This window comes from Giraffa tippelskirchi, chromosome 7 (genome assembly GCF_054371585.1).
Source record: "Giraffa tippelskirchi isolate mGirTip1 chromosome 7, T2T-mGirTip1v1.2.pri, whole genome shotgun sequence".
Taxonomy (NCBI): Eukaryota; Metazoa; Chordata; class Mammalia; order Artiodactyla; family Giraffidae; genus Giraffa; species Giraffa tippelskirchi.
Window position 1 is genome coordinate 57,664,969 of NC_137281.1, and position 25,220 is coordinate 57,690,188.

At 43.1% G+C, this 25,220-nt stretch overlaps 2 protein-coding genes across 12 annotated transcripts; one reads left to right on the plus strand and one right to left on the minus strand.

Annotated features, from left to right (window-relative positions):
• Positions 1–4,117: 4,117 nt before the first annotated feature.
• Positions 4,118–11,206, minus strand: TERF2IP (TERF2 interacting protein). Its single transcript, XM_081508593.1, has 3 exons — positions 10,448–11,206; positions 6,923–7,047; positions 4,118–5,422 (listed from the first exon to the last, which is right to left on the minus strand). The coding sequence occupies exons 1-3, from the start codon at positions 11,142–11,144 to the stop codon at positions 5,021–5,023; spliced, it is 1,224 nt and encodes a 407-aa protein (XP_081364719.1). The 5' UTR covers positions 11,145–11,206; the 3' UTR covers positions 4,118–5,020.
• Positions 11,207–11,354: 148 nt separating this feature from the next.
• KARS1 (lysyl-tRNA synthetase 1) lies at positions 11,355–24,815 on the plus strand. Of its 11 annotated transcripts, none has more exons than XM_081508585.1 (16): positions 11,355–12,021; positions 12,976–13,162; positions 14,687–14,846; positions 15,885–16,050; positions 18,256–18,349; positions 18,665–18,851; positions 18,938–19,063; positions 20,195–20,314; positions 21,328–21,490; positions 21,601–21,774; positions 21,927–22,012; positions 22,353–22,438; positions 23,018–23,144; positions 23,781–23,924; positions 24,535–24,645; positions 24,745–24,815. In XM_081508585.1, the coding sequence occupies exons 2-15, from the start codon at positions 13,017–13,019 to the stop codon at positions 24,631–24,633; spliced, it is 1,878 nt and encodes a 625-aa protein (XP_081364711.1). In that variant the 5' UTR covers positions 11,355–12,021; positions 12,976–13,016; the 3' UTR covers positions 24,634–24,645; positions 24,745–24,815. The 11 variants fall into 11 exon arrangements, 8 of the variants coding, with proteins under 8 accessions (XP_081364711.1, XP_081364712.1, XP_081364709.1 ...); XM_081508586.1 differs by having other exon boundaries at positions 11,355–11,445; XR_014059145.1 differs by having other exon boundaries at positions 21,927–22,072; positions 22,330–22,438; positions 24,535–24,815.
• The last annotated feature ends 405 nt before the right edge of the window (positions 24,816–25,220 follow it).

Sequence of the window (25,220 nt, forward strand, 5' to 3'; positions counted from 1 at the left end):
GCTCCAAGGGTTTAAATTAGGAACCAGACACTACCTCAGTATCCATCATTAAGGGAATGATGAAATGGATTAGGACAAATCCTTCAATACTGAGTAATCTTCACTTAGAAGTGTGTTTTTACTTTGACTACTTAAAACATCCAAAAAATTGTAAGAAATTCTAATAGCAACACCATATCATCACCAAACATAGTCTAATGATGCTAATATTTCCATTTTTAGGGTTTTTTATGTATTTGCATATATGATTATTTATGTCCATAAAATTTTTCCTCAGATAAACATTGTACATTTATCAAAACTTGGGATAACCATTCTCACTCTCCATCTTCTCCCTTCTTTTGAAAAGGTAACTTCTAAAAACAGATTTCAGTATATGTGGGTCTACCTTGGTAATAAATAGTCTTTAAAAAGTATTACTTCCTAAAAAAAAAAAATTACTTCTTTGTTCATTTCATCAATTTGTTTTGTTTTGTCGTATTTGCTTTACTTTCCATATAAAGGTGTTGAAAGATCAATACATGTACATCTACTTTTACAAATACTAGTTTTGCACAAATATAGTTGTGAGATGGACATCCTTCTGGTATCTGGGTGTATTACACGCAAGAGTTCTCTAGGTGTTCATACTGAAGCACAAGTGCCAGAATATTTCGGCACCAAGATGTATGGCCAAATTACACTCAGCACAAGTAATTTTTCCTAATACGAGCTGTATCTTCATTAACTACTTACGGAATTAAAACTCACATGCGTATGTACAGGTATTTGTGGCACAAATCTATCCAAAAAATCTGATATAATTACTTGACTGTTAATACCATGCCCAGTTTGATTTTTAAATTGTCCTCATGTGGCCCAGATGATTCTCATGTGGCCAGAGCTGAGAGCTCCTAGTACCTTTCCTGTACTTCAACCATATGTAGACAACAGTTCTTCAACTTATAAAAACAAGTCTAATGACTTGAGAGGAAAACTATACATTTGTATCTATAATCCTCTTCCTTTATATGCACATCTCTCTCTCCATGTTTGTATGTATTGCTCTACATATCTACTGTTCACCTACACAGCTTCTACAGCTCCCCTCTATACTCTTCTCTACTCATATCTCCGTACCTACACATCTATCTATAGCCTCTGGAGACACAGGATGACTTTCTCTAGAGAGAGAAAAAGTAAATTTTCACTTCTGAAGCAAGCAGTGGGGTTAAGTCTCTAGAGAAAAATATAAGCAACAGTGTCTGACCAAGGGAGTCAGGTTGACCAGTTCAGAATCTCGAGTACCTTTCATGAACTGGGTGACCAGACATCCTATCTGATTGAGGTGATCCATCAATGTGGACGGGCTCAACCAGTGGAGGGCTTAAAAGTTGTCATAGTTGAGGCCTCCACAGCCTGAAAACAGAGTTGAGAACATGGACCCTGCAGGGTTTTGGACCTTGCAGGTGGCAAGTCCAGTGGACCTTGCTTGGTGCCCAGGATTAGAGCATCTGATTGCCCCGTCCCAGCAATGCCTCCAGTAAAAGGCGTCTGCCCTCCTCCTAGAGGCCCCATGGGTCCCAAGAAGCTGGGCTCTTAGTTCTCAGACCCCTCTGGACTGAAAACCTTTGGACTGAGGGGCTTCTGAGAAAGGCTGCCCACAATAAAAGAGACTCTTAGGGGGAAACCCTCCTTCTTTGGCTGTTGGGAGCTGTAGCAGCCACCTTTCAACCACAAGGGGAGTGGCTGAAAGGACAAGCTAAGGCAGAAAACTAGAACCTTAAAGCCCCCTAACTCAAGACTTGTTACACATGCAAAATATAAATTCCCTTACTTGTTGAAGTTTTTTAGAGTTAGGTTTTCTGTTACATGTAATAAACACCTGGCTTTTGATAAGCCAGGTGGGGTTATGATTCAGCAAACAGCATTAGTCCAAAAGCAAGAGAGGGTGAGAACAATGCAAACAGCAGCCTAAACTTTTAAAGCTGCAACCACTTAAATGGAATAGGGAATAGGGAACAGAGGAAAACAATACCAGGAATATTTCTTCACTGCTGCAGAGAAAGAGAAGACAGAATGTTTCTGCCACTATGGAAGCTGTGGAGGTTACTTAAGGCTGGAATAAGAAATCTCAAAAGCTGGAATAAGAGAAAGCCAGCAGGGAATAATGAGATAGGCCCAGAACTCAAGAGCTTAAATGAGTTAAGAAATAATGTCTCCCAGAACACAAGCAGAAAAGCAAAGCCAAACTCATCAAGTCAAGGAAAGAAAACCCAAAGAACAAGATTATGTAGCAGTTTAAGGCAAAAGTATCTCAGTATTAAGACTTAAAACAGTTGGTTGTTGGAACAGATACAGCTATAGTTTAATGCCATTAACTATTAAAATCTAACTCATTTTCCTTGCTTAGTTTTCTGCTCCCAATAATACTTCTGAAGATTTGTTTCCCCACATATATACCAGCCCAAGAGATGAAATGATCTGAGAAATTACAAAACCATGTATTTGAAAATTACTGGTTTATAATAAACACTAGAAGTTGGCATGTGTTTTGGCTTAAACATGTCTTCTGGTAGTATGGGTATAATAAATCAGACCCTTTTGCACATGACTGACAAAACTGAAATCTCTAGCTCTATAAAGCCAATAGGCTGTGGTAACTTTACTGAGGTACAGACATAGTAGATGACATGTCCATTTCACATCTAAAGCAATGATTTTCAACCACCCTAGTGTCGTATCACAATAGAAAAACACATTTTAAACAAATATCCACCACCAACCTCTCACAAGCCCCATTTAAGAATCACTACCGTAGAGTCTTCCCTGGTGATCCAATGGTTAAGACCCCATAGTTCCACTGTAGGGGGCTCGGGTTTGGTCCCCAGTAGAGAAACTAAGATCCTGCATGCCACAAAATGTGGCCCCCCCAAAAAACCACTACTACAGTGAGCTACTGGGTCTGCTTTTTTTTCTTTAATATTTATTTATGCACCTATTTGGGCTTCCCTTGTGGCTCAGCTGGTAAAGAATCTGCCTGCAATGCAGGAGACCTGGGTTCAATCCCTGGGTTGGGAGATCCCCTGGAGAAGGAAAGGCTGCCCACTCCAGTGTTCTGGCCTGGAGAATCCCATGGATAGTCCGTGAGGTCGCCAAGAGTCGGACACAACTGAGCGACTTTCACTTCACAAGCACTTATTTATTTGGCCGTACCCACCTCTTAGTTGCAGCATGCGGGATCTTTGATCTTTGTTGTAACATGTGACATCTTTTAGCTTTTTCGGGGGTTTTGTCATTTAGTTTAGCTATGTCATGCAAACTCTTAGTTGCAGCATGCATTGACAGTGCAGAGCCCTAGCCACTGGACCACCAGGGAAATCCCTGCACTTATGTTGTACCATTCCAACAAGATGAGGAGGAGGAAAAGGTTAAATGCTTTGATTTAGGCTGGGTTCTGCCAGAAGCAGACTCTTTTTCCAGAAGAAAAGAGTGTGAGTGCAACTGATGATTCCGGATGCACTAGTAGAGAAGTGGGGATGTAAAATAAGAAAAGGAGGCCTATGAACGTGCAGTCATCCCACTATGAGCAGCTATGCTTTCTTCTACTGGCGGCCTCCAAAAGACGGCATGGAAACCATCATCCCATTCAAGAAGTAACTCAAATATTCAGTTGTCATCTCTCTGGTCAGCAAGGAAGCTGAGTATGAGTTCTCTGATTCCCATTCACCATCAGGTGAAAGCTGCTCTTGGGGGCATTAACTCCACAGCACTTTAAGCAAAGAGAGAGCCTCCGACAGGTGTGGCAGTAAGACTCCTGCTGTTGGCATGTGCCGGACTGGTGAGTGCTCAAGCATCTGGGACAGGTACTGACATCTTCTGTTATACACTGGATAGTTTCTTATTGACTTCTCTCCCCTTTGGCTCTCAGCTGTTCACCTGGTTATGCCATCTTTCACAGTCCTTGACACAGATCTTCTCTTTGCTCCATTCAGAAGAAATAGCTTCTTTCTAATGGTCTATCAGCTCTAAATAGAATCTCTTATCGGTTCTAATTACTAAGAGCCAAAATGTTAGCTCCTTTATAGCTTTTATACCTAAAAGGTTTTGTGAATACAGCCAAAGAAAACACTTTGTGGAGACTCAAATACAAAGTTCTATTTATTTTCAACAATGAAATCAACACAATAGAGAGGAATTAATCCTCTAATTTTTAAATCTAACACAATTCTTAGCACAAAACTATCCTCAATAAGTGAAAACACATTACTAGTAAGTAAGTAAGACTTTTCTTGAGACTCTCTTATAGTGTGTGTCTGAAACAAAACTAGACGACAGGTAAAGAAACCCATGCTAGAGACTTCACTGACACAGACTCGAAGAAAAGAACAGGCAAGGAACAGGGTTCCCAAATATTAAGCTGGCAAAAGAAACATGGAGTTTTCAAAGCAGCCCAGAAACCAGAGCTCACTGAGGGATACAAGAGTTTGGGACAGTCCATGTTCAAGGCCTTGTAATTAAATCTTTCCATATTTCTAGATTCTTGATTTGGAATCTATCACAATCTAGAGGAGCTTCTGCCAAAAGATAAGAGGCTCTTTATTCATGTTTTCACAAGACCTATCTAATTTTCCTTCCTTGACTTCGTGACTAGCTCCTATCACCAACATAGCAGGGATTCGGCTCCAGAAAACGATCACTACCATGTAAACCCATCTCTCTGTTCTCGGTTTTCCTTTCATAAACACACTGATACTGCCCGGAACAGCTCGAAACATATCCCATTTCTTTTATTTCCATCCTCCTACACAACTCTGCATGGTGTGCTGCAGTCTATGGGGTCGCAAGGAGTCGGACACGACTGAGCAACTGAACTGAACACAACGCTGCTTGGGTACAAAATCTAGGACTCACAGTACAACAACAAAATTGGTCAAAAGATTAGTGTCACTTCCAATGTAAAAGTTTCTGAAGTCCAATGATCACACAAAAAAATGTTAATGTCTTATCTGCCCAACTTTTTTTTCCATTATCTTGACAATTATTTCTTTCGGAATTCAATCCTCCGAGCTACATTCTGAGCACCAAATTTTTTGACCAATGCATCTCGAGTAGCCTCATCATCTTTTTGCAAATCTAAGTCATCCTGTCGGGACCAAATGGGATACCCATCAGCCCTCTGACCAGACTCTAAAAAGGAGGAAGTAGCCTCCAGCTCACCACTATTTTTTAGGAAGGCCTGTGTAACTGTTGACAGATCCAAGTTAAACTTTTCCATCAATTGCCGGATGATCTTAATGGCAGCTCCCACCTCTGGTGCAGAAACTTTTTCTTCTTCTTCTTCTTCTTCCTCATCAGGCTGTGTTTCTGAGTCTTCCTCAGGCGTGGGGGGATCATCATCACACATTGTTATATGTATTTCAAAATCAGGACTCTCATCCACCTAGACAAAGAGAAGAATAGAACCAGTACGTAACAACGAAGTCACAAACACTTACTCTTAAAATATCTGGTCTCTCCCAACTACCACCTCCTTTCCCTTTCATTCCACTGGATTTCCTTCAGTTCCTCTATTGTGTTATGTTCCTTCTTACATTTAGTCATGCTAGATGTGTGTATACATATGTGCTGCTGCTGCTGCTAAGTCTCTTCAGTCGTGTCCGACTCTGTGCGACCCCATAGACGGCAGCCCACCAGGCTCCTCCATCCCTGGGATTCTCCAGGCAAGAATACTGGAGTGGGTTGCCATTTCCTCCTCCAGTGCATGAAAGTGAAGTCGGTCAGTCGTGTCCGACTCTTCGCGACCCCATGAGCTGCAGCCTACTAGGCTCCTCCGTCCATGGGGTTTCCCAGGCAAGAGTACTGGAGTGGGGTGCCACTGCCTTCTCCGATACATATGTACATATGCCATAGAGTAAGCAGGAGTGTGACTGTAGGGCATATATGTGTCTATGTGTGCATGTGTATACATATAAATATGTGTATGTATAATTATGGTATTCCAAAGAACATTAGAAGCTACACTGAATGTAAAAAATATATGCATATATAGGAACATATACATGAGTATACATGTATTTATTAGATTATCTGTTGTAAGCTCCATAAGGGCAGGAATTGTATTTTGCTTATCACTACATCCTTAGTGCTTACCAATGCCTTCACATAAGCACTCAAAAAACATTACTGTATGAATATATTAGGGCCTCCATACTCCACTACATTTAGGCACATTACAAAGAATGTTATATGAGAAAAGACCTATGTAGGCCATGTTTGAGAGTTGTCAAAGTACCTGAAAGCTTGTGAAAAATGAACCAACTTTAAACTAAATGAATTTTAAACTATTTTGTGATTTAGACTAAGACCTAACCATTTTTCTTGGTGTTAGTAAGAAAAGTTAATTAACAAGATTCTTTTTCTTAGAGAAATATGCACATAAAATTTGGATTTTTAAAAAATTATTTTATGGTTGCCTTCCTCTATTACTATGATTAAATATGGGAGTCCAACAAAGTATCAGAAATTAACTGAATATGGAGAGCTAAAAAAGCTCTAAGTATACAAAGAGCTAAAATTGTTTAATAAAAAAATTAACCTCCTTAAAAAATTACTTTTACCTGAGAAGCACAAAGTATTTTAAAAAGATAAATGCACAGTCTTAACTTAGAAAATCTTATAGGTCAAAGTACTCAAAGTGAGATGCTTTGTATTGCTGAAAAATCATTCTCCCCTTTCTCCCTCTCCCCCTCCTTCAAGCATCCTACCCAACTCTGCGAGCTACGTACCTGGAGCTTGGGTCAGTTCCACTTTCTGTTTTCCTCCTCCATCTTGAACTCTCTTACCTTTCTGGGCCTCAGGTGTATAAAAAGGACAGATGGGATGACCACTTTCAAAGGAGAACGGACGGAGGGAAAAAATGGTTCATATCTAGTTAACATACCACAATCTCCTCAAACTCACGGGTAGCTTCTACAAGCATCTTTTTGACTGCTGCTTCATTCTCCTTGATCTCTTCTTTTTCAAATTCTTCTTCAGGCAAGTCTGGAGTTCTCTTATTCTGTGGTTCTGTTAAAGAAAACAGCACTAGATTAGAATTAGCTCTGGGCCACCAGTTAGGCTGCACTTTTTTCCTAATGGTTTTTGATCAGAGAGTGAGAAAAACATAAGACACGCATGTTCAATAATTTCTAATTTTTCAGCTTGCTACTGAAAAGTTGTACAATAAAAATAGTGATAATTTTCCTAAGTTCTCATGTGTAAAATAAAAAATACTCTTCAAGATTAACTCATTTTTTTGCTTTATATTTATTTAGATTTTGCACAAAAAAAAACTGTGCCATAAACTGGGTTCTCTGGGAAGCAGATTCTGAGATGGAGATTAACATGTAACATCTTGATCAAGGAGTGCCTAGCGGGCAGGGAGAGAAGTTGAGCTGTGAACAAGTTCCAACAAGGCCTCAACTGAAACCATGGAGAAGTATGGAGCAAGGAAGGCCTTTCAGAGTTGACCATATTGGGGAAAGGGAGAAAATAACACCGCATAGATTAGTCACTGGATGCTAGCATAAAATAACAGAACCTTGGATAAGACAGCTCTCCCAGCTGAAGATAGATCTGAGGGGTCTACCACAATCCACTACACACCATCTGCAGAAAGGAGAGCCTCATAAAGCTAAATAAACATCTTCCTATTCTCCTTTTACTCGGTTCTCGGAGGATTTAACTGTGCTGTTTTCCACTTAACAAAAACTGACTAAGGGGCAACATGAGGGAGTTTTGCAATGAAGCTGTTCTGTATTCTGATTATGGTGATGATTACACAAATCTATACATGTATGAAAATACCTAACTGGAAAACTTGTATGGCAATTCCTCAAAATATTAAACATATAATTACCATATGACCCAGCTATTCCACTTTTGAAAACATAAATAAATATATAAACAAAATGAAAGCATGGTCTCAAACAGATATTAGTACACCCATCCCAGAGCAGCATTACTCACAATAGCCAAGATGTGGAAGCAACTTAAGTGTCTATCAATGGATGAATGGATATACAAAATGTGGTCGTAAAGTGGAATATCATCCAACCTTAAAAAGAACAAAATTCTCACACATGCTACAACATAGATAAGCTTTGAAAATAAGTCTTTCATTTATATTAAATGAAATAAGCCAGACACAAAAGGACAAATACATTATGACTGCACTTACATGAGGTACCTAGAGAGATCAAATTTATAAAGACAGAAAACAGAATGGTGATTGCCAGGGGGAGGGAGGAACGGGGGGCTGGTGTTTAATGGGTACGAATTTCAGTTTTGGAAGATGAAAATAATTCTAGAGATGGATGGCGGTGACGACTGCATCGCAATGTGAACATACTTAGTGCTACTGAACGGAGCACTTAAAAACTGCTAGAACGGTAAATTTTATCTAACGTGTTATTTTACCACCATAAAAAAAATTAAATACCTAACTGTACCTCAAAATAAGTCAAACATATAAATTTTTAAAAAGAAGCCTTATATTTTAGAGATACATCCTGAAATAATTAACAGATAAAATATGACATTGCCTTGCTCTGATTTACTTTTCTAAAAAACACAACCACACACACTACTTCAGTTTCCATGGGTCAGAAGCCCAGGTTATGGCTTGTACTGGTCCACTGATCAGAGTCTAATTTACTTTTATTTAATAACTACATTTCCGCAATGTATTAGCCATTTATTTATTCCCTCTTCTGAAAACTTCCTGTTCCATTTCCTTTGCTCATTTTTCTACTAGTTTTTCTTTTACTTACTAACTTCAGCAAGCCCTGTGAACACTAAGGAAACTTGCTCTGTTGCAATGTATTGGGAATATTTTTCCAATCTGCCCTCTGACTTTATCATGAAAAGCTTTAAATTTTAAGTAATCAAATGTATAAGTTTTTTTCTTAGTCTTCCTGGCTTCACAGAAATAACAACACACAACTGTTTTTAAAAAGGCTATTCATCCACATCCTCTCCTGGTCATTATAGGATCTTAACTTTTATATATAAATATCTTAACATCAAAACACTGCATAAGGTGAGTCCAGCTTAATTTCATCCCAAGTTCCAATTGGTCTACCAGTCATCTCCACATCACTGATTTACATATAAATATATGTATTTATAATATACATATGATCTCCTTCACCCATACACATAGCCCTTTCCTCTCTCCAGGAATTCTCCCTCTTCCTTACTCCATCCCAGTCACACTGATCTCTGTTGCTCCAAGAACACAACAGCCATACTCCACCTCAGGATCTTTGCACTCAATACCCCCAAAATCTGGAACATTCTTCCTCAAATAACCACCTGCCTAGTTCTTTCACTTCCTTTGATCTCTGCTCAAGTATGAGCTTATGACAGTGAACTTCCCCTCTTACCGTTAGAAAACAACCTCTTCTCCAGCCCTTACCTTTTTTTCTATAGTAGGTGGAGTTGGTGATGGACAGTGAAGCCTGGCGAGTTGCAGTCCATGCAAAGAGTCGGACACGACTGAGCGACTCAACTGAACTGATGGCACTCACCACTGCCCAGCTAGCATTTTAAGCTCCATGACTGCAGGGAGTTTTATATACTGTTACAACCCAGCAGGTAAGAGTCTGGCACTCAAATGATCTGTTTAATGAATCTCAAGTGTCACTTTACCAAAACAAAACTCCTACTAAGCATACTGAACACGAGAAAATAGATTTTACCTCCCCAGACTTCAACTGTTATGCATAATAGTCACACAAGCAGAGACGTTAAGTGGAGGAAGCATGACTGAAACGAAAGTGTCCGACGGCTTAAGCTCAATACCAATTATGTCAGAGAGAAGCATCTCAACAGCTACCCTGTGTCCTAACCACGCGGGAAAACCAATATTCAGTTCAACTGCGTTAGAAACTCACTTCACCCGAGCGAAACTAGGAAGCTGCTTCCAATAGACGAGAACCTTCTTCTGTGAATATGCATTCATTTAAGCCAAGATATTAAAATAAACTGGACTGGCATGGCTTTAAAACTGGCTTATACTGAATCTACTAAAGCCATGAGAAACACTGTTTAAAACGGGTCTGTGAAATATCTCTGAAAAGATACCCAAGATGCAGGTTGTCTCTGGGGGGAAAAAACGGGATAGCTGGTGGGAAAAGAAAGGAGAGGCGGGAGAATTTTCCACAGGCTCTTTCTGCCTCTTTTGAATCTCGGGCCATGTCAATACCCCAGTTATGAGAAAAGGACGTTAAAGAGAGATTACAAAATGATGCTAACTTTACCCGGACGTTTAAAGAGAGATTACAAAATGATGCAAACTTCACCCGGACGGCAAAGGGGGTTAGGGAGAGAGGCCGGGCGATGCCACCAAAGACGCCCACATGGACTCCCCGCGGAGGGGGAAACGCCCCCGCCCTCAGCTCAAACAGGTGACCGCGGACCTCACCCCCGCTATCAGCAGCCTCCGGGTCTTGCTCAGCCTTCCTCTTGAGTTTCTGCGAGGAGGGGCTCACGGGGGCCTCCCCCAGCAGGTACTTGTGCTCCTGGCCCCGCAGGCGCTTCAGGTAGCGGTCCTTCATGGACTGCCATGAGTGCTGGGTGAGCGAACTCTTCTCCATCGCTTTCCACAAGGCGTTACCCGTGACGGAGCTGGCCGAGCGGGCATGTTCCTTCACGTAGGTCAAGATGGCCACGTCGTCCGCGTCCGTGAAGACCATCCGCCCCGCCTGCGACTGCAGCTCAGGCTCCTCCGCCGCTGCCGCCGCCGCCGCCGTCGCGGAGCCCCCGTCCTGGACCCCGGGCTTCGACTCTGGGGCCTGGTCGGTTGCCGGAGCCGGGCCCAGACGGTAGGCCTCCAGCTCGAGCTTCTCGTTGCGCTCCACGCAGTCTAGAATGTACTGCGTGGAGATGAACTCGCCCGAGGCCTCGGCCGCCGCCTCCCCGGGCTGGGCCAACAGCACGGCCCCGGGCTCCTGAACGCGACACAGAGTGCCGCCGCCGTGCAGGATGAGCGTCGAGAGCCGGCGCTTTGCCGGGCTGGGACGCACGTAAAAGGACATGGAGCTGCCATCCTCCCTCACGAACAGAGTCGAGGAATGAGTGGGTCCATTCGGGTCTTTGCCCAAATCCATCGCCTCCGCCATAGCTCGCCCGGGGCACCGGAAAAAGCTGCCCCCTTGCGAGCGCCTGACGAACAGGGAACTGCGGGGATTCAGTTAACACGCCAGGGGACGCCGGCGCGAGGCCCCGTAATGCGCCTGCGCATTAGCTGCGCGCGAACAGTGCCCCGCCTCCCCTTCCCCGGAAGAGGCGGGGCTTCTGACCTTGACCTGGAAGTCGCCGTGCGACCCCCCGTCCTCTTTAGGTCCGGCCCTCGGGGAAGATGGCTGACGTGCAGGCGGGTGAAGTTAAAGTGGACTGCGGCGAGCCGAAACTGAGCAAAAAGTAAGTGTCGCTGCGGGTCATTATGCGATCGGAGAGTCTGGACTAGGAAGCGCCTCGAGGCTCCAGCCGGGACGGCTGTGCCTGGGCCCTTGCTGCTGGTTCTCGTGGTTATGAACACGTTGGGACGCAGGCGCTGCGCCCCGAAGCTACATCCCCCAAGCTGCCCGAGGGCCTCGCTGGTTGGGTCCCTCCTGTCTGTCGTGCTCCTAGAGTAAGAGAATGCGGAGAGCTGGGCGGCCACGGAGAAGAGCGACATTTACTCTTTTCGCGGAGAAATGCTTTATTGTGCCACGCCCCGTTAAAGAAGTCGGAGAAATGATAAATACCCAGCTCTTCAGAAGGACCTTCAGATTTTCCTTGGCCTTGCCAAGGCCATTCTGAACCTTTTGTGTTAAAGGGATCATTCTGAAACTGTCGTACAGCTATCTTTATGGGTTGGTCAGAGGATCTGTGAGAATTGAGTGAATCACCAATCTCCAGCAGTATGGACTGCCTTATTTAGCCGAGTACACCAAGCTGCACTTAGCACTGCTGGAAGTATCTTTGTTAATCACCCCAAATCCTTGGAGTATAAAGGTAAATATAAACGAATTAAGATTGGCTGCTCTTCCACCGATTGTCCCTTGTATTCTTTTAATACTGCATTCCTCAGCCGGAGTCCTTCATAGAACCTAGGCAGTGATAAGAGTGACTAATTGCTCAATACTCCCAAAGATAGTACATAAATATAGTACCGTTCCAGAGGCATCGGAGAAAAGTTAGTTTCTTGCATTTAATGGCTGCCTTAGTGCATATTTTTACTTCTGTGTCTTAATTATTCTTGGAACTTCCTTTGTCAGAATCTTTAGTGAGCACCATTGTATGCCAGTTATTGTCTCCAAGTTTAAAAGCAAGCTGCCTGCCAGGTGACTCAGTTAAGGCCTCACTCATTTTAATGCAGTGAAGAACATGATCTCTGTCATTGTGTTGCCTTCCAATGTTAATGTATATACTTAATGTAGTCCCAAGACTTCCTGAAATTCTCCTTTTCTTCTCATTCCTAGAGCTCCAAACAAGTCTTCTCTTTGACTCAGGTGCTTTTGCGGCTTGTTTTTAGCTTCGTTTAGAGTTGGCAGTTGATGATGATGTTTTGTATGCTTCACATTACCATCTTTGTGGCTAGGTGTCTCATCTCCAGGAGAGAAACTGCATGTCAGGAACTTGAGAAACACTGCCTCATGTCCTGTCTCCTATTTTCTAGAATGTTGTGATCATTTCTACCTGTAAACCATTGATTGACTTATTGACTTGTGACCCCATATAAACGGCATCTTACCATAGCCAGGGCTGAGAACGTAGTCAGTTACACGTGTAGCACAGTGAGTGTTACAGGGTTGCTGTCAGTTGAGAGGGTCTTGCATAAAATGGGACACTGAAAGGTTGTGTAACCTCCCCTTCTCCCCCCCACCCAACCCATAACAGTAGGAGTGCTGGCTGGGGGTATATTGTACTGCCTGTCCCATCTGACACCACATCTCTGTTTCCTGTTAGGTGGTGGTAATCATTCTTAGGTGGTTCCAGGGTATTCTGCCATGTTGACGCAAGCCGCTGTAAGGCTTTTTAGGGGGTCCCTGCGCCAAACCTCCTGGGCACAGTGGGGGCAGAGGGAGCTGCGCCTGTGTCAACTTGCTCCTTTCACAACGATTCACAAGGACAAGCCACTTTCTGATAAAAGAAGGTTGGTGCCCTTTACCTTCTTTATTGCTCTGGGAGCAAAAGTCCTTCTTAATTAGTTTCTTATCTGTAAAGAGTCTGGCTGAGTTTTGGACTTGTTGCCAAGTAAACAGCCCCGCTACCTACTACTCAAACCAATAGTCCTTTCTCAGTTTCTCTTTAATAAATTGAAATTCTCACTCCATAAATTCTTGAGATGACGTTTAGGTCTTATGCAAGAACAGTGCTGAGAACAAAACCCTTGTATGAATAAAGAATTTCTAACATAGATTATTTTCCCTTCCCTATCTTTCTGGAATTTATTTGCTTGAGATTAATTTGGTTTCTAGTCTTAGTTCTTATACCTAGAACCTTTTTGGATAATCCTTTTGCTGATTTGATTTAAATGGCAAAAGCCAGTTGAATGGTAAACAGGCTTATTATGTTAATGCTAGGAAGAACCAAATAGGCTTAGATGCTCGATGACTGAATGACAGCACAATAAATCTAGCACATTGTTCTGGAAACGCAACTTCACAACTGATACAAAACAGATTATATCCAGAGACACTTTGGGGCCCTCAGAGTCAGTTTTCTTACTTAAAAGATGGTCATTTCAAATCTCCATTTAGTTTTTTAAATTGAGTTATTCTAAACTTATATATAATTAAGAATGTGCCTTGAAACCAAACAATAGGAAGCACGACTAGGGATCATTTGCCATGGTTCATTATTATAGAATTCATTTAACACGGGTGGTTTGAAAGAACAATGGGGGTATCCGTCTCTGCCCAAATCTGTTTGGTTTCCGGGGTCAGATAGCAAGATTTCAAGTCATTTAAATCAGCTGTACCAACGGCTTTAGTTTCTGAGTCTCAGGTAACAAGTATCAAAAGAGTTTGGATAGTGAGAGATTTGACCAGAAATTTAATCCACATCTGTAAAATTTCTGTCCTTGAGGCAGGGTGTGAAGAGTTAAGATAGTGGGGGAATACCAAGAATAGTTCTCATTTGCATGCTTAATTAAAGAATGCAGTTAAATGCTAGGGATGGAGATCATCTCTTTGTGTATGTTTCAACCCTCACAACATTTAGGGAGGAAGGTGTCTATTATTATTTTAAAGGAGTAACTTGAGTGATTGGGTGACTTGCTCAGGCACACCAAGTCAGGTTTTAGTCCCAGGCAGGCTGGCTCCAGAGGTGGCGTATTATCCCCTGCACCATGCTGCTTTGTACACTATCTATCCAATTTGTTGTCAAAGTCCGGCTCCTCTGGGGAAAGGGAGGCCAATGCTGAGGGTCACGTCAATGCATTGATTAATGCTGGGGGAGAGACTGTCAGAGGAGTGTCTCCCTGGACTTTCTAAGTTGATTTTTTCCCCTGTATATTTCATGTATAGAGTTTAGTAACTAAGAGATAACCATGGGGGGTGTGGAACTGGGCAAGAGTTTCCCCGGGCAGTTGATATTTTTGGTAATTGGTGACAGGGCAGAACATAGGGGACTCTTCAGGCACCTGTTACATTGAACGCTTTCATCTTCCTGACAGTGAGCTAAAGAGACGCCTGAAAGCTGAGAAGAAACTAGCGGAGAAGGAGGCCAAGCAGAAGGAGCTCAGTGAGAAGCAACTGAGTCAGGCGGCTACTGCCGCCGCCAATCACAGCGCTGACGACGGCGCGGCTGCGGAGGAGGAGAGCTTGGACCCAAATGTGAGTTCTTGGGACCACCGCCCTCCCTGGGCTCAGGGCAGCTTCTGATGGGACTTAGGGCAGATTCCCCGGGACTAGACAGTAGGAGGGACCAGTGATTGGGGGATAAACAGGAACCGGGACAGGCACTGGGATTGATGAGGGGGGCCCACCACTCCATCTGGTTAAAGGCACGGGCCCTGCGCATTTTTCTTGTCTTTTCTTGCTTAACATTCTAGAGAATCCAATACTTCCAAGTAAGTAGCTGATCCTCCTTGGAGTTAGCTGGATCTTATAGCAACCCTAGAGAAAATCTCTCCCTAGAGGTGGGCTGGGGGGTTTACTTTAGCTGAGAGATTGGCAAACCGTGGCCCACAGGCCAAAGCCACCACCACCCCTCTCGCTCCTCCCTAGTTCTATAAGTAAAATTGAGTTGAAACACAGCCATGCCCATTTGTTTACATGTCTCAAGGCTGCTTTCACACTGCAACAGTTGAGTAGTTGCATCAGAAAATGTTTGCTGACCCCTGATTCATAATATTCTGTTTTTTCATACCTCCAGGCCCATGGGCGTGCCTTGGGGAAAAGTCTGGTGTGTGTGACCAGGGATAGGAAAGTAGGAGGATAAGTGACTCACCACGCAGATGTGTCTCCAGAAGTGGTAACCAGTACCACCTACACCAATTAAACTTACTGTTTTAGTGAATTCCCTGGCAGTCCAGTGGTTAGGTCTCTGAGCTTCCACTGCTGGGGACCGCCCTGCTGCTGAAAAAGAGAAACTTATTTTAGACAGAAATGTGATTTTTCTTTTTGTCATATCTTGCATTTTGGAATTCTAGTCTTTATTCCCAGCTATATATTTGGCCTATTTGGCCACCCTGCATATTTAAGTGCAAATCTCACTCCATAGCCAATCCTTGATTTCAAGGCTGGGGAGTGCTTGATTAAAGAAACCTCACTGTATTGGGGCCCCTCTGAGGCAGAATACTGAACTCCGCTAGACCGGCCACTGGTCTGACCGGGCTCAACTTCTCAGAAGCTCTTTTGTTTTTTTAACAGCAATACTTCAAAATCCGAAGCCAAGCGATCCACCAGCTGAAGGTCAATGGGGAAGATCCATACCCACACAAGTTCCATGTGGACATCTCGCTCACTCACTTCATCCAAGAATACAGTCACCTGCAGCCTGGGGACCACCTGACTGACATCACCTTAAAGGTGGCAGGTAGGAAGACTCCCTGGCAGTTTGCTGGGCTCCCACAGCAGGCAGGCCTCTGCAGTTGCACAAAGGAACGTCTGGGGTGGTCTTGCTCTCAAGGAGCTTGTGTCTGAGACTACATTCCTAGAGATGGTGCCAATATTTCTATTCACAGAAAGTAGAGCAGTCCTAAGACATGAGGCTACATTCCAGTGGCAAGGCTGCAGAGGAAGGGGCATTCTTCGTGGGGGACCCCTGACCTGGTGCTTCTACTTGTTCATAGTCCTTTATGAGACTTTATTCCATCAGTGGGAACCATGCCCTAATAAGCTCCTAACAATTCGGATCTGTGTTCCTAGACTGCTATACACTAGACTATATTTCTAGAGCACTCTAATTTTGTGTAGGATCTTCTCCTTAATTCAAAAAATAATTAAATCTTGTCTTTATACCCCCCAAAAAATATTTCTATATAAAACTACCAGTTGTAGAAAATTTAAAATGTTAAAACATTCAGAGCAGCAAAGAAAGAAAGGTTTAATTATCCATAATCCCACCACCTAAAGAGAACCCCTGCCAATACTTATATGCCCCCCCAAATTTCGTTTTCTTCACATCCAGTGATTTTACTAAAATATATCTTGATGTTAGTCTGGGTCAGTATATTTAGGTACACAGTGTGCCATGTAAATACATATTGTCATGTCTTTTTAGGAAATTTTTCTTGAATATAGGTTTTTTTGTATTCTATATCTTGTCAAATATCTTTTTATCTCTTTTTATACTTTGATTTTTTTAATTTTATCCTCTTTTCCAGATTGTCTTAAGGCATTATCTGTTGTATTTATTCACTCTTTAATTTAGGCCTCATTTCTGAGATGGTTTTTTTACTTTATTTTCTAATTTTTTCATGCCATCTCATTTCTTAGTTTTTCTAACTCTGATTTGTGTTCTTTCATATTTTGTATCATATTCAAATGTTTTTAAGATTGTGAAGTGGAATTTTTTGCTTTTTCCTGAACATGTCTTTCTCAAGTGCTTTCATTGTCTGTGGAGATGTTATTCTTGTTTCTCTGTTTCTAAATTTAATATTGGTGTTTGACCTTGCTTCTTTTTCTTTTTGATAGGCAAGAAATAGATTTATTAATATAAGATGCTTGTAAGAGATGCACACGAGCAGGCAAGAGAGCTCTGCTGTGATGTTTTGTTTTTTTCTTTTAAATGTGAGATTTTTTTTTTTCCCTGAATATTAAAAGGAAGCTCAGGCGACTTCTATGGTGATCCAGTGGCTAAGACTCTGCTCCCAACGCAGGAGGCCCAGGTTCAATCCCTGGTTGGATCCTACATGTTGCAACTAAAGACCTCGCATGCGACAGCTAAGACCTGACAGAGCCAAATAAATAAATATTTTTTTTAAAAGAAAGGAAGCTTGGTTCAGATAGCTTTTCTAGTTTGACTGAGGTCTCTCTTCTGTTGTTTTTTGTGAAGCGTTCAGAAATACAGCAACTTGCTTTCTGGGGTTTTCTGTCTCTTCTCCTTCCTTGCTTTTGTTGGACTTTCTGTTTTCTCAGTCTTGTTCAGTTTTGTGGGGCCTTGTCCCAGGAGAGATCCCTTGCCGTTAAATTTAGAGAGCTCTTGGGGGCTCCACTAAAGGGCTTCATCCCCTGGACCTTGGTGCAGCCCACTGTACTCACTTGTATGGCAGCGAGCTGCAGTCCTTTACTTAACCCTGCCACATGTTCCAGTGAATACCTGTGGTTTTGGGGGAGACTTCCAGTTCTCAGACCTGTCAGAGACCCCATTGATTCCCATAGCTTTTTCCTGTGTGGAGGTCTTAAGGCCCATGGTAGTTTTTCCCCCGTGCTTGTATTTGGGGATTCTTGAGAATATCTTCCCACATAATTTTGCTGTAAATTTTGTCCATGGCTTTTTGCCCTTCCCTATCTCGTGTGTTTTCTCTTTTTATGTGGGGATTTAGGAAGATCCGAAAACGACACTGCCACCAACATTGTGGGAATCCACTGAACACCTTTTAAAAACCAGTTTTACGCATTTTTAACGGGTTTGAATGGGAACCAGCATCCTGAAGAAAAGGGCAGGGCTTAGGCCTCGGGCTACAATCAAATTGCTCTAGTTTATGTTCTGCCTGGATGTAAAAAAGGCAGAGGGAGCTTTTTTGGCACTGATATCATGAAATAGCTTTTGTCAGTATTTTTGCTGTTCTTTCTCTAGGTAGGATCCATGCCAAAAGAGCTTCTGGAGGAAAGCTCATCTTCTATGACCTTCGAGGAGAGGGGGTCAAGTTGCAAGTCATGGCCAATTCCAGGTATATAGAAATATCCAGTTACAGGCCTTTCTAGATTGGCCCAGAGCAACATGACTGAGAACAAAGGTTCATGTGGTCTTCTTTTCTCGTAGGAAATAAAAGTTAAAGGGAATGGTGTATGGTTGGGAAAATAAAAAGACCCTCTGGTCACCTGGAGATTGATGCCTATTCTTGGGTTTTGTGACAAACATTTGATCTTCAATCTAGGAGTCTTCTTAGATTCATAGTAACAGTTTAGCAAGGGTTCTAAAGTAAACCAGAGGTCAGTTTTAATTTGGGATATTATATACTGAGTTAAATTTTCCATTCATTCAGGAATTACAAATCTGAAGAAGAATTTATTCATATTAACAACAAACTGCGCCGGGGAGACATAATTGGAGTCCAGGGCAATCCTGGGAAAACCAAGAAGGGCGAGCTAAGCATCATCCCTTACGAAATCACACTGCTGTCTCCTTGCCTGCACATGTTACCTCATCTTCACTTCGGCCTCAAAGACAAGGTGACTTCTTGTGGCCTTCTGGCTCTAGTTTACCACACCATTGAATGATACACATCAGTGATTTCTATCTGTTCCTTCTCATTTAGGAAACACGGTATCGTCAGAGATACTTGGACTTGATCCTGAATGACTTTGTGAGGCAGAAATTTATCATCCGCTCTAAGATCATCACGTATATAAGAAGTTTCTTGGATGAATTGGGATTCCTAGAGGTGATGGAGAGTTCTTACCTGACATGAGCTGCCTTGCTGTGCTTGCCTCTTACTCGTCCTTCCCTTCCCTTCCCCACAGGCACATCCTGTGTCAGTAAGCTTCATGCTCAATGAAAAGTCCTCTTTCTTGCCAGTGTCTTGGTTCCACTTTACTTATTTAGTGCCCCAATTTGGAAGGCAGGACAGGACTTCTAAGATAATGAACAAAGTAGAGGGCCAGCCATGTGCTAATAATGCCATGTTCAATGTGTTGCCAACTCGTTTTGCTTTTTTGTAGAATTAAAAATATTTTTCTTAATTTTAATTCAACTTCTTTAAACTGAAAGATGTTGTTTAGGAAGAATTTTAGAACAAAAAAATTTCAATATTTTCTAATTGTGTGAGAAACATAGTACATGATACCGTAAAACAAATTCAGACAATAAAGAAGTAAGTAGAAGCAAAACTGAAAGTCCCCTTTCATTTTTTCCCAACTAATTTCTCTCTCCAAACGTGCATTTGAATATGTATCCTTTCTTGCCATTTACTGTGTGTATTTATATACATACTGATGCATGTTGCCGATGGGGTACCTGTGTAAATGTTTTAGAAGGATTTTACTTTTTGTTTTAAACATAAATTAAGTCATATTGTATAAATTATAATGGACCTCTCCACCCCCAACTATTCTAGGACCCTTTGCACGTCCCTGTGTGTGTGTTCTTTTTTGATGCTTCATAATTATTTCCTCTCTTGATAGTTTAAGTTTCTGATTTTGTTTGATAATATTTTAGTGAACATCTTTGTGCACATGTATGAGTGTTTCTGTGTGGTGGATTTACGTCAAAGGATATAAGACGTTACATTTTTAATAAATGCTGCAAATTGAACTCAAGAAAGGGCATACCCATTTAGAGTCCCACTGACAGCTTGTGAAAGTTTATGATACTGTTAATGGTGTTTGGTATTAATAGAAAGAGACACTATTCTAGAAAATCAGGCTAGCTCTACTTTTTTGTCAAGCACCTGCACATTACTATTGAACTTAACTTTTACTTGGGATATAATAGACTATCACAGTCAAAGCATGAGCCATCCTCTCAAACTAGAGGAGTTCTGTCTGTGAACTAAACATTTTTTCCTCTCTTTTAGATTGAAACTCCCATGATGAACATCATCCCAGGGGGAGCTGTGGCCAAGCCTTTTATCACCTACCACAATGAGCTGGACATGAATTTATATATGAGAATTGCTCCGGAACTCTACCATAAGGTAATCAATAAAAGATGCCCTGTGTCCTTAGAGAAGCAGAAGGCTGAAAAACATTGGCTAGACAGGTACAGTCAGAAATAAGAGGAACAGTGAGGGTAGAACAACAAAAATGTTCTAAATGTCAGATTTGTGAATGTTACATTTCTGGAATTTATCTGTAGGATCAGTAGAGCCTTCTCTAGGGTAAAGGGAGTGTCTTTCCTAGATGGACAGATCTTCCTAACCTACTTTGTTTCCCATAATACTTTTTAAGTTTATAATTCTTATGTTAAATCTGATTTTAGTCTTTTGTTGAAGAATGAATTGAATCTCTGCCTGAAAGTTGGAAATATCCTCAAATCACCGGAATAAATATCAAAGACTATGTCATTAGTTGCAAACAACAAAAACTGTTACAGTGTTTAAGTAAAAGAAAAATGTACCCAAATATACAAGAAAGCTCATGATTTCCAGGAGGATCAGAGAATTGGGCTTGGAGACCACACAATTAGGAATGGTTCTGAATCATATCAAAGGGCTGTCCCCATGAAGAACCCAGTATCTTCCATTTGGGAATTTACCACAGCTCATAAGCATGGTGCGAGGCACAGGTCATTGCCATTAGGACCTCTACAGTTACTACCTTTGTAAGCCAGATACCTCTGGCCCCCTTCACCAGAGGAGATTCTGTACTATGTCTGCATCCTCTTTGCACGTGGAAGTCTTACAGATGGGTCTGACTGGGGAGCTTGGGTCATGTGCCTGCACCCTGACCCCCAAGAGGCTTCTTGTGGAAGCTCACACAAGATGGACACCGCAGACAAAGGAAGAGTGTTCAGTGTTCCTGGGCAGCCAGAGTGAATTATAATTATCCACTAAGACCTGAAGAGAGTAGGGCACTCAGCATTTGGGTAGAGACCTTTGAAAGCATGGCTTGAGCTGTGAAAACCAAGTTACAACCTTTGTAGACAGAAACTTTCCCCAGCCAGACAAGATTAGCTGCCATGACCATGACCATGACCATGTGTTATTAGATGCTGGTGGTTGGTGGCATCGACCGGGTTTATGAAATTGGACGCCAGTTCCGGAATGAAGGAATTGATTTGACTCACAATCCTGAGTTCACCACCTGTGAATTCTACATGGCATATGCCGACTATCATGATCTCATGGAAATCACAGAGAAGATGATTTCAGGTGACCCCTTCCTGCTCCCTTTGTCTTTCCCAACCTGTCTGGAGGACTGATGTGCTGCCTTCAATTGGACTTCCTGTTGATCCTCTTTAAATGACACATTTCTTTCCCAGGGATGGTGAAACACATTACAGGCAGTTACAAGGTCACCTACCATCCAGATGGCCCAGAAGGCCAAGCCTATGAGATTGACTTCACCCCGCCTTTCCGAAAAATCAGCATGATAGAAGAGCTTGAGAAAGCCCTGGGCATGAAACTGCCAGAAACGAACCTCTTCGAAACTGAAGGTAAAGGATGCACTCCTCCAGTTGTAGGGCCCTCCTTCCTGTTCAGCTCTGAATTAGATTAGGTCAGGACTAGAATTCCCCATGCAGTTCTTATAATGGGGTAGTACAATGGTGTGATGTCCTCTATCCCAACTTGTATGTTTGTATTACAGAAACTCGCAGAATTCTTGATGATATCTGTGTGGCAAAAGATGTCGAGTGCCCTCCACCCCGGACCACTGCCAGGCTCCTTGATAAGGTGAGAGGCCAGGCACTGACAGTAGATGCCCGCATCCACTGGTAATGCCCCCTGCTCCCTGTGAAGGAGAACTCTGCTGTAGAGAATTAACTTCCCCGGCTTCACAGGAAAGCTCTAAAGAGAGAAACGAGAGAACAAGTTTTAAATTCCTGCTGTACTAAGCTCTCTGCCAAATAGTTAACGTTTGTTACCTTAGTTAATCCTTACCAAGCTTTGAGCAGCTTAAGGTAAACTCCTGTAGCAGCAGATGTGGATAGGAGCTGAGTCCTCTGCCATCAGGACTGAGCCAATCAAAATGCCATTTAGAAGGACTCTAGCTGTGCTCTGCTTTCTCCTTCAGCTTGTCGGGGAGTTCCTGGAAGTGACGTGCATCAATCCTACCTTCATCTGTGATCACCCACAGATAATGAGCCCTCTGGCCAAATGGTAAGACAGAGTGCGGTGTCACAGTTACCAGTTGCTCCGTGATAATCTCAGAACTTAGCGACATAAAGTAGTTTATTCTCGAGTGTGGGGGTTCATAGGGTTGTCTTTCTGCCCTATGTGTTCAAGTAGCTTTTTTCACCTGGCAACTCAGCCAGGGTGCCTTGCATCCCCCCGTAGGGGATTCTCATCCTCCAGAGCCTCTTCTCTGGCAGCAGAGCCAGGGCTGCAAGTGGAATCATTCTGAAAGAATAAATCCTGGTGTGCAAAGTCCCACCAAGCCTCTGATGTCCCACAGGCCAGAGCAAGTCATCCAGGCAGCCCGGAGTCAGTGTGGCAGGGCATGAATAGGGCGGGTTTGGTTCGGGGTCCCAGTCTACTGCATAGGTTTGTTGTAAGATAATTTAAGCTTCCTTGTCTCTAACCATCCTCGATAATGTAGCGAACGATTCAGTGCTGAGGATGCATACAGGCTTCGGGTCACAGCCAGTAACAGTTTTGAGTCAACCAGATTTCAGGAGTTCTTGTGCTTATGCCACATGTTCTGTGTATTCAACCTCCCCGGTGGCCTTCTGTCCCCAGGCACCGCTCTAAAGAGGGTCTGACTGAGCGCTTTGAGCTGTTTGTCATGAAGAAGGAAATATGCAATGCCTACACTGAGCTGAACGACCCTGTGCGACAGCGGCAGCTCTTTGAAGAACAGGCCAAGGTAAGGAGGGAGCGTGTGCCCGCTCACCAGAAGATACCGGGCTGCAGCTCCTGCTGACGGAACAGAAATGAAGGCTGAAAGCCACAGGCCTCACAGGAGGAAGTCACAGCTCAAGATGGAGAACTTGACCAGTTTTGGCCCTAGAACTTCTATATAAATGGAGCTCAGGCGTGATGGTCTGTGGGGGGAGTGTGACACTTGTGTTGACGAGGACGTTACCTTTTCTTAGATGGTATGTTTATTGAGGTGGCCTGGGGATGGGAAGACAAAGCACCCACAGGCTGCCTGCACTAGCGTTGCCACTGATGGGTGGTTCAGGAAGTGGGAGAGACACTGTTGGGAATTGTCAGTCTCTGAAAATTAACTTCACTGGACTCGCAGAGCCCCAGGCAGTGGAGGTATTTCCATTTGGCAGAGAAGTTCGCATATGTTCTGAGGTAGGGTTCATCAGTCCTGACCTTCAGATCTTCGAAAGAAATGGCTCCGTCCTTGAGTTCCTGGGAAGCCAGTTTCCAGCACGTGCTGGGTGTCCAGAGCAGCCCTGGGATGGAAATGCCTCTGATAGTTTCCACCTGCTCACTCAGACGCCAGAGCGGCGCAGCCTAGACCAGTGTCACTGTGTGGTTCTGTCTCTAGGCCAAGGCCGCTGGCGATGACGAGGCCATGTTCATAGACGAAACCTTCTGCACCGCCCTGGAGTACGGGCTGCCCCCCACGGGCGGCTGGGGCATGGGCATCGACCGCGTCACCATGTTTCTGACAGACTCCAATAACATCAAGGTACACGCAGCCCTGAAGGAGCACCGCTGTGTGCACCAGTGTCGGAGGCGGGGTGTGGTGGGCCTGGAGCACAAGGAACGGGCGCTGGGCTGGGAGGAGGGGCGGGCCGAGAGGTTACCTGTGACTTCACAGGAGGACGGTCAGAGCATCTGATTGTACAAAATTTAGGGTTTTCTACCTAAGGCAGAAGAAATACCAATTGTTTGCATTTCTTAAGGATCTAGGGAACATCCTGAGCCGTCTACATGCATTACCTCATTTAACTTAAGTCAGCCTGTGACACGTAAAAACTGTTGCTATCCTCATATTTACAGATGAAGAAATCATTTGGAGAGAACCTCTGTTTATTCTTTGATACTGTGACCTAGGCAGTGCTGTGCATTTTTCTTTTTAATATTTATTTATCTGGATCTGGGTCTTAGTTGCAGCATGCGGGATCCTTTAGTTGTGCATTTCTTCTCCATTGTGTGTAACTGAGAGGGACTAAAGTGAAATGAAACAACACAAATCTCCGGGTTTTGGTGATAACAGTAACCAGGGGCAGGAAGAAGTGGGTGGATGGGCAGGGAAAACTGCTTCTTAGCTTCAGAATCCATTCTCTCTCCTATAGGAAGTGCTTCTGTTTCCTGCCATGAAACCTGAAGACAAGAAGGAGAATGTAGCCACCACGGATGCCCCGGAAAGCACAGCAGCTGGCACTTCTGTCTAGAAAACAGTAATGGCAAGTCGTGTGATGGGCATTTTTGCATTTCTGTCATCAGGGACTGTGAGGGATTTCTGTGTGTGTTGCTGTCTATTTGACTATCACATTTCACTTCAGGCGCCAAAGGCGAGAAGAGGAATCAAGAATTCCTTTTTACTCCTTGTTACCAAATAAACCATTTGTCTCTACTCTTGTCTCATCGCTCTTTGTACTTTTGAAATGTCATCTTATTTCCCAGACAACTGACCTAATGAATGTTTAGGATTATACCACTTTAGTCATTCAACAAATTTACAGCAATGTCTGCTCGTGCCAGCCATTGTTCTAAGGGATTGGGGTCACAGCACTGAACAAAAGCCAAGTTGCTGCTCTTGTGGAATTTATACTTTTTCTTTAGGGACAGGAGCTTGGGGCGGGGGCCAACTAAACAAGTCCGTATTATTTCTGGTAGTGATGTATATTAAGAAGAAACTAAGGCAGGGAAAGGGAACAAAGATGCTATTTTGTATAGAGGTCGATGAAAGCAGTGCTACATTGCATATGTGGTCAGAGAAGTCCTCTTCTAGGTGACATCTTAGTAGAGATCTAGAAAC